Raw genomic sequence first — 9,184 nt, 5'->3', positions numbered from 1 at the left:
TATAGAAATTATATCAAATACCATCCAATTTACAAAAAAAAGAAACATCTGTGTGCCTGATTCTTGGCTTATATAGAATTGGTTCCCTAACATTGTTGCCAAATATTATATGATTTTTTTTAAAAAAAACATGCATGTTCTAAAATGTTGCCAAATATGTACTTCTTTTAGTTAAAGACACTGTCATATAGAAAGTAACAATACGGTGCCGTAAATTGATGAATCAAGAATGAATCTGCATGTGACTGGAAAGAAGGAATTCATAATAATAAAAATAGACAAGCCATCTTTTGTCTTTGTCCCACACCACTGGACTCACCGCACGTACTTTTCTACCTTTAATATAATACATATAGATCCACATATGATTAACAATTCCATGTATCATGTATGATGTATGTATGCTTGATTATTACCTTGGAATGTGGAAATTAAACACCCTTATCACTTAGCTTGGACTTAGTCTATGTGACCCTGACATCATTTGTAGATTTTTTCGCCTACAGTTTCAGGAAATTCAAACCACACGTACTCATGATAGCAATATAAAAAAACAAAATTGATATTTACCCTTTTTTTCGTATACACTTTTAATACTAAAAAAACTGTAGAAGAGACTAAGAGAGATGTGGTGATGCATATAAAACTCTTCTATTACCTAATAAGTAAGTAACTGTGTTTGAGCAATAATAATGGCGAGTCCTCTTCCTCTGTACGAGAAAATATATGTAAAGCGCAGATTTCAGAGAGTGATGGACACTTTGATGTTACTTCTCCTCCTCTTGCTCCTCACCTACCGTTTCTTCTCTTTACGTGACAGCTTCACCGTGCCATGGTTCCTTGCTTTCTTGTGCGAGTCTTGGTTCACTTTCACTTGGATTGTGATCCTCAACTGCAAATGGAGCCCGGCATATACCATTACCCACCTTCACCGTTTCCTTCAACACTATCAGCAGTATGCTTCCAATTTCATCATTATGCAGCTCACATGATTATTATGTATGAGCTGAGTTTAATTTGTTGTGGTTTCAGGCAAGATGAGCTTCCAGCAGTGGACTTGTTTGTGGCAACTGCAGATCCAGTTCTTGAGCCACCAATCATCACAGCTAACACTGTTCTATCACTATTGGCGCTTGATTACCCTTCCAACAAGCTAGCTTGCTATGTTTCCGATGATGGTTGCTCCCCTCTTACCTTCTATGCCCTTGTTGAGGCCTCAAAATTTGCAAAGCTTTGGATACCCTTTTGCAAAAAGTACAATCTCCAACTTAGAGCACCCTTCAGGTTCTTCTCTACTAGTGATTCCAACCTTATTAGTACTGAACAAGACTCACTTGAGTTCAAACAAGAACGCTCAAAAATGCAGGTATACTAATACTACAATACAATACTATTAGATAAGAACATGTATATAGTGAATAAAAAAATGATTTGTCTCTGTGTGTATTTTAATAATTTGCAGGATATGTATGACAATCTTAGCCGAAAAATTGAAGATGTGACCGCAAAGGCAATTCCATTCCCACTTGATGGAGAATATGCTTCTTTCTTGAACACTGACCGAAGAAATCATCCAAGCATAGTTAAGGTATATATATAAACATGCTATATTATTAGTTAATCTATTTATCTACTATCTAATTATAGTTCGCGTATGTATATAAATTATTCATGTGCCTCTTTCTATTAACTTAAATTTTTCAAAAAAATAATTTTATATATAATACAAGAGTCTATCTTATTAGTTAATTTATTATCTAACGATGTAATATATATATAGTTTCGTGATATAATATGATATCTGAACCTATTCGATACAATGTTGTTGGTTCCCGCATTAATCAAATAAAACGAACAAAAAAAAAGACTAAATAAAAAAATTTAAAAGAGACTCTTATATGTAAGAGAGCATATCAGATATAAACGGAAATGGATCTTCTCCAATTTTTTGAACATTTGACAAAATACAGTGTGATCTATCATCTTTGATTCTATAAGTAGGACTAAAAATAAATAAGAGAGAGTGATGAATAGTTAAATTAGACACTGCACATCATCCAATTTTTTTCCACCGGAGATGATCTACTCCCGATATAAACATTTATATTACCAACTTTTGGAAAAAATAACCTTAGCATCTTGTTACAATGATTCTTTTTTCTAATATGTACAATTATTGACAGGTTATATTGGAGAACGAGGAAGGAGTTCGTGAAAGGTTGCCTCACTTAATCTATGTGTCTAGAGAGAAAAGGCCACAACATCCACACGAATACAAAGCAGGAGCTATGAACGTGTTGGTGAGTTTAATTTATTCCCACATTGTTACTATTAATTCCCTGAATCACTGGAATAGTATTAATTTTGCGTGCGCGTGTGTGCGTGCCTGCGCAGACAAGAGTGTCCGGGTTGATGAGCAATGCTCCATTTATGTTGAACGTGGACTGTGACATGGTGGTGAACAATTCAAAGGTTGTTCAACACGCCATGTGCATCTTGATGGACCCTCATAAAGGAAAAGAAATAGCTTATGTTCAGTGTTTCCAGCAGTTTTATGATGGAATCAAAGATGACCCTTTTGGAAATCAGTGGGTGTCTGCCTTTGAGGTATAAAATAAATAAAACCATGCATTAATTTGTGGAAGAAATTAAATGAAAAGAGGCTCATAATATAAATGGTTTGTTTAATGTACAGTACATAATAAGGGGCATGGCAGGGCTCCAAGGACCTTTCTATGCAGGAACAAACACATTCCATAGAAGAAGTGCTATGTACGGTCTTTACCCTCATGAAATTGAAACTGGTAGAAATAAAGGTTGTATTATATTACCATACCATGTTCCAAATCAAATTATTCACTTGTTTAATACATAACCTCATCAAGTTGATTCTTGTGCATGCAGAGAAACTAGCAGAAAGTGTATTGATCAAACAATTTGGAAGTTCAAATGAGTTTGTGAAATCAGTAGCTAGTGCTTTGGAAGGGAATTCATATTCTCCTAATGATGATAGAAGTCCTTCCAATTTCATTAAGGAAGCAACTAAAGTTTCTGATTGTAAATATGAACATGACACTAGCTGGGGCAGTGAGGTAGGATACACTCACTCATGCAAATCAATCACCAATTAAAAATAACTTGAACAATATATGTATTTATATACAAATATATACTATGTAATGAAATGAACAAGCATGTTTTAGTTTATATAATTTAAGCATGTTTTGGTGGTGTAGATGGGGTGGCTATATGGATCAATATCAGAGGATGTGCCAACAGGGATCAATATCTTGAAAAAAGGTTGGAGAGCAGAATCATGCACTCCAGAACCAACACCATTCACAGGATGTGCTCCAGGAGGGTTACTCTCTACAATAGTACAACAAAAGAGATGGGCCTCGGGCCTCACTGTTGTGTTCTTCGGCAAGAACTCTCCTCTTTTGGGCTGTCTCTTTGGTAAGCTCCAATTCAGGGCGGGTCTGGCTTATTGCTGGCTTACCAACTGGGGCTTGCGCTCTGTCTATCTAGTCTGTTATGCTGCACTCCCTCCTTATTGCTTAATCACCAACACCAATTTCTTGCCTAAGGTATGTAACCTTTATTAAGGGAAATCTCATTTATTACTCAAATATTTTAGATTTTGCGCCTTAATTGCGACACATTAAATATGTTTTAGGAATATGCAAGTGTTTCTCTCGTCTGCTAGTAGTAGATGAGACTAAAGTCGACTCAATGTATAAAGAAAAATGATAATTACATGTAATGCAATATTTCAATTCTTTTTTCAGGGTGAAGGGCTAATGATTCCTGTTGCAGTATTTGTGATATACTACTTGTACAGCCTTATAGAGTACGTTACCATTGGGGTGTCATTAAGAGAATGGTGGAACAACCAGAGAATGACCATAATCACAACCAGTACTGCATGGTTCATTGGTTTCTTGAGTGCCATGGTGAAGCTGTTAGGGATATCCGACACAGTCTTTGAAATAACACAGAAGGAACATCCTAGTAAGACTTCTGGTGGTAATAATAACAATGACGAAGAAAAAGAAGAAGATGCAGGTAGGTTCACCTTTGAGGATTCAGCAGTTTTTGTGACAGGAACAACAATTTTGATAGTCCAAGTGACAGCATTGTTGATAAAGTTTATGGGGTTGCAACCACCAGCAGCAGGTGATGATGAGAGTGGCAATGGGGCAGGTGAATTGGTGTGTAGCATGCTGTTGGTATTGTGTTTCTGGCCATATCTGAAAGGGTTGTTTCAAAGAGGGAAATATGGGATTCCATTTTCCACATTGTGTAAATCAGCACTTCTTTCATTTGCCTTTGTGCAATTCTCAAGATATACCATTAATGCTGCTTGATTAATAGTACACTTCTTATAGCTTCTGTTGTATTCTATGATATCCTGTATTCTTGTATCAATTATTGCTGAACCAATAAAAATGTTACAAAAATAGTCAAATAATACCATCACTTTCTAATAAAAAAAATAATCCAAAATCTATAATAAAAAATTATTCAAAACATAAAAAAATATTTAAAACATATAAAAAAATATATCTCAAATTTTAAAACAGAGACATTTAAAATTAATTAAAAGAATCATCAAAAATCTAAGAAAAAGATAAAAATCGTGTGTGACGATTAGTGCACGAATGATGGACACGCGGCGCACGCAGCACTATGGTACGAATTTGTCGAAGAAGAGAAAGAAGAGGAAGATGAAAAAGAAGGAGATGAATGTGGACAACATAAATATTGAAGCACATTTTTTAAAATTTAAAAATTAGCTCAAGTTTATCGAAATTAGTTACACTCTTAATTAATTATCTATACTTTTTTTATAACGATACCATTATTTTTTTATTAGTCAAATTTAATCTAGATTTCTTGATTTGATTTATAACAAATTTTAAATATATAAAATTTATTAATTTTTATATTTTTAAATTAAATATTTTTTTTCAACAAATATTGGGAGATTATTGGTTCAGATATTTGGAATATGGTTAAAAAAAATTTTTTTGGAGGTACTATTGATTCAAAGATAATGAAGACTTTTTGGTTCTAATTCTTAAGGTGGATTCACCAGTATTAATGAAAAAATTTAAACTTATTAGTCTCTGTAATGTAATCTATAAGGCCATTACTAAAGTTCTGGTCAACAGACTCCACCTTCATTTTACCGATATTGTTGGCTCTCTTCAATGGGGGTTTATTCCTGGAAGAGAAACACCAGACATTATTATAGCGCAAGAGGTTCTTCATTTCATGAAAAAGACCAAATCAAAGAAAGAAATTTTGGCGTTTAAGATTGATTTAGAGAAAGCATATGACAGAGTTGATTGGAGGTTTCTAAAGCAGACCCTCATGAAATTTATTTTTTCTATTCCTATAGTCAACTTGATTATGAGTTGTGTCACTTCATCCTCTTTGGCTATTCTCTGAAATGGTGATAAATTAGACAGTTTTACTCCTAGACGAGATCTTTGGCAAGGAGATCCTATGTTACCATATCTTTTTATGTTGTGTATGGAGAGACTGTCCTCCTTGATTAACAATCAATTTGTTATGAGAATGTGGAAGCCGGTTGCTATTTCTAGAGGAAGTTCAAGAATTTTTTATTTAATGTTCGCCGATAATTTGCTTCTTTTCTGTAAAGCGGAGAAATGACAAATTCAAAATATAATGGTAGCTTAGAGAGTTTCTATAAAGCTTTTGGGATGAAAATTAATGTGGAGAAGTCTAAAGCGTTGTGTTTCCATAATATTTCAGCGACTAGAAAAGAAATCTTTATTGAGGTATCTTCGTTTCGTCCAGAATTTAAGCAAATACCTCAGGATTACTCTTAGTCATTCTCAGGTACCCAAGCATCTTTTAATGAGGTTCTGGATGAGATTCGAGGATGGCTAGCCAGCTGAAAAGGACGACTCAACAGGGCGGGAAGGCTTTGTTTGATCATTCAGTTGTGACGGCTATTGCTACTTACCGCATGCAAGCCTATTTCTTTCCCAAAGGGATAACAAATTCTATAGCATTTATGATGAGAACTTTTCTCTAAAAATGTCAAGCCAATGGTTGGGGTTAAATCTTGTTAGTTGGAAGGTATTGGTCACTCTAAAAAAATTTGGTAGTCTAGAAATATGAGATCCATTTTGTGCTAATGTTGCTCTTTTTAGGAAGCTAGTTTGGCAACTCTTTCATCATCCCCACAAGTTTTGGGTTCAACTGTTGGTAGCTAAATACCGTTTTTCTCTGGGTGACACTTTTAGTCATTCTACAGATAACAGATCTTATGTTTGGAGGAGTTTGTGTAAAATTTGAAATATTTTGAAGGATGATTTTGATTGGTGTATTGAGAATTTAGACCAGAATCTTTAGTTTTCTAAATGAAAAAAACAAGGACAGTTATGTAATGAGATAGATTATATTTATATTTCTGATTCGGATCTCCAAATTTTAGATATATGGTCGGTTGGGGAGTGACACCTTGAGAAGATCTATTCTCCTCTTCACCAGGTTTTGCATGAAAGCATTTTCTCCTACAACCTGGATGTACAAGCGGGTTCACTGGTAGATTGGACTTGGTTTGGTGGGACGGCTAAGGTTTATGAAGTCCGTAATGGCTACTTATAACTCTGCTAGAAGATGTTCGGATGGAAGGAGAGAGGAAACTGACTTTGGCTTTAGCATTACTTGTTCCAAAAAAGATCAAATTCTGGGCTTGATTTGGCTTTGTCTGCGAGAGGTACTGTCCACTGCTGTTTTTCATCTCAAGAGAGAACTTTCACCTACAGATAATTGCCTCAGTTACTTGACTTGTCAGGAAACAGTTTGCACTATATTCGGAACTGCTCGAAAGCTTAGTTTGTTTGGCAGACTCTAGAGATTTTCAGCCATTCTCTTGATTTGAAGAACTAGTTCTTGTCCCCTAGCAAAGAGCATCTTTTTAGATTTTTTTCTGATCTGTGATGGATTTAGAGAATTAGGAACAATGAGATTTTTAACCATCATGAGTCTTGGCCTCCTTTTAAAGTGGCTCCTATGGTTTTAGCCTTTGAGAAGGAGTTTCGAAATGTCTTTGAATTACAACGAGTTTCTATTCCTTCTATGATTAGTTGTTCTTCGGTTCCTCCTTCAATGGGTACTTTTAAGGTCAATTGTGATGCTAGTTAATCTGATTTTGGGGATCGGATTGGTTTTGCTTATATTAACAAAGATTGGAACGGAAATCGACAATGAGACTGTTTGAAAACAATAGAGAGCTGCAATATTTTTCAACGAGAGTTATTTACTATTTGGGGATGATTTCTTTTAGTTTGGGACTTGAGACAAAGAGATGTGATTTGCGAAACGGATTGTTTATAGGCTTTTATTCTTGTTAACAATTCTCGTGATAATACCAAATGTATAGATTTTTTGTTGCTTAAAGTCAGATATCATGATTTGAAAGTGGCGTGTTGATTTCGCTTGATCTTGTAAGATACAAACAAAGTAGCAGACACCATGACAAAGATGGCGTTAAAATCGCATTCGCAGTATATAAAGCTTCTAGCTAGTACCTTGAAAAGAGTTTAAGATGAGCATTCACAGAAATTACTGTGGGCCTTCTTAGTCTTTTAGAATTTTATCTTCCTTTTTTATTTGGTTATTTTAAATTTTTAATAAAAAAAATTAGATTATGTTACGTGTACATTAAAATTAGCCACTAAAATTAGTCATCAGTATAAAATATATGCTAAAATATAAATACACATTGAAAATAAATTAAATCACACATATATTTATACACAAATATACTGATTTTAGTGTACAAATAACATTTTCCAAAAAAATATCTATCTCTGGATTTGCGCGGGTCAGAGAGATCAACTTCAGTGATGCCCTCTCATGTCTTTTCATATTTCTTGAATTTTGTTTTCATTATACGTAGATGTGCCTTCCCACCACAACCACATTGGAAGAAAAGATGTTTTCATTATCTCTCCAGGGCTTTCCTTTTCGGCTGGGACAATACACGTTATGGTCCAAAAACTTTTGTTACACGAGGAAAGCGAGTCCAGTTGAGTTGAATAAAGGAAACTCAATTATTATTATTATTATTATTAAATACATAATATGTATTGATATAAATAATTAAAAAAAATATAAATACTCTCGTAATGGTCTCTCTATATAAAAATGACCTTGTGAATGTTAAATATTTTGATATATTTGACCAAATATATTTTACTGAATTATCTAACAAATCACGGTATTATTTTCATGTGAAGATTTCATGTGAATATTCAAAAAATAAAAATAAAAAAATGGCAGCGAAGCAGGGGAAGTGTTCTCCGCCTTTAAAATTTGAACTAAAACACAAAAGTTGAATTTTTATTCTTATTCGTTATGATTTTTTTATATTTTATTTGAATTCAAAAGTGAATATTTTTTTATTGACCTTTATGTGTTAAAATTAATATAGAATAAATAATTAATTTAAAAATAATAAATGTCAATAATTTATATCAATATTAAATTGAATAATTAAATTTAATTTACATGTATATGTTACAAAAATAATAAATTGAATCATGTTAATTCAATTCACATAGAATTGAATCTAAATTCAGACATACATATATAATCATTTCTCATTTAAAAGAATTATATAATATTGAGCTACATTTATTTTATCTATATGTTTTATCCTATTTTTTTTGAATTAATAAAACATTCTATCAAAAAATATGAATGAGGTATTATACGTTTGTAACTGATTTTTTTTATCTTAATAAAATTTATTTTATAAAATATTTTATTAAAACCTATAAATATAGAAAATACTTAGATATTAAGTAGGTTCATGTTAAATCTCTATAAAAATTAAGAGTAGAGATTTATCATCTTAATGCGTTAAAAACTAGACTTACTAATTACTTTAGATTATGTGGTATATGAACAAATTAAATATAAATACTATTATATAGAGGTATACATATATTTTAAAAAAAATTAACTTTTTAATTTGGAGACATTTGTATTTTTTATTAAAAGTGTACATGATTCGATTCGGTTTGAAGATTTTGTTTAGATTCGAATATTTTAAAAATTAATTTGGTGTGATTATACTAGGTCTAAAATTAAGGACTGATTTAAAGGGGATAAGTGGTAACTTTAGCCCTCAATAAATTTT

General features: G+C 32.7%; 1 protein-coding gene across 1 annotated transcript; it reads left to right on the top strand.

Annotated features, from left to right (window-relative positions):
• Positions 1-229: 229 nt before the first annotated feature.
• On the top strand, positions 230-4,468 carry LOC112706984 (cellulose synthase-like protein B4). Its single transcript, XM_025758526.3, has 9 exons — positions 230-955; positions 1,033-1,366; positions 1,463-1,588; positions 2,184-2,300; positions 2,395-2,607; positions 2,696-2,816; positions 2,905-3,092; positions 3,237-3,587; positions 3,789-4,468. Exons 1-9 carry the CDS (start codon positions 693-695, stop codon positions 4,365-4,367), a joined length of 2,292 nt encoding a protein of 763 aa, XP_025614311.1. The 5' UTR covers positions 230-692; the 3' UTR covers positions 4,368-4,468.
• The last annotated feature ends 4,716 nt before the right edge of the window (positions 4,469-9,184 follow it).

This window comes from Arachis hypogaea, chromosome 8, assembly GCF_003086295.3.
Source record: "Arachis hypogaea cultivar Tifrunner chromosome 8, arahy.Tifrunner.gnm2.J5K5, whole genome shotgun sequence".
Taxonomy (NCBI): domain Eukaryota; kingdom Viridiplantae; phylum Streptophyta; class Magnoliopsida; order Fabales; family Fabaceae; genus Arachis; species Arachis hypogaea.
This window is presented reverse-complemented; position numbering and strand designations above follow the sequence as displayed.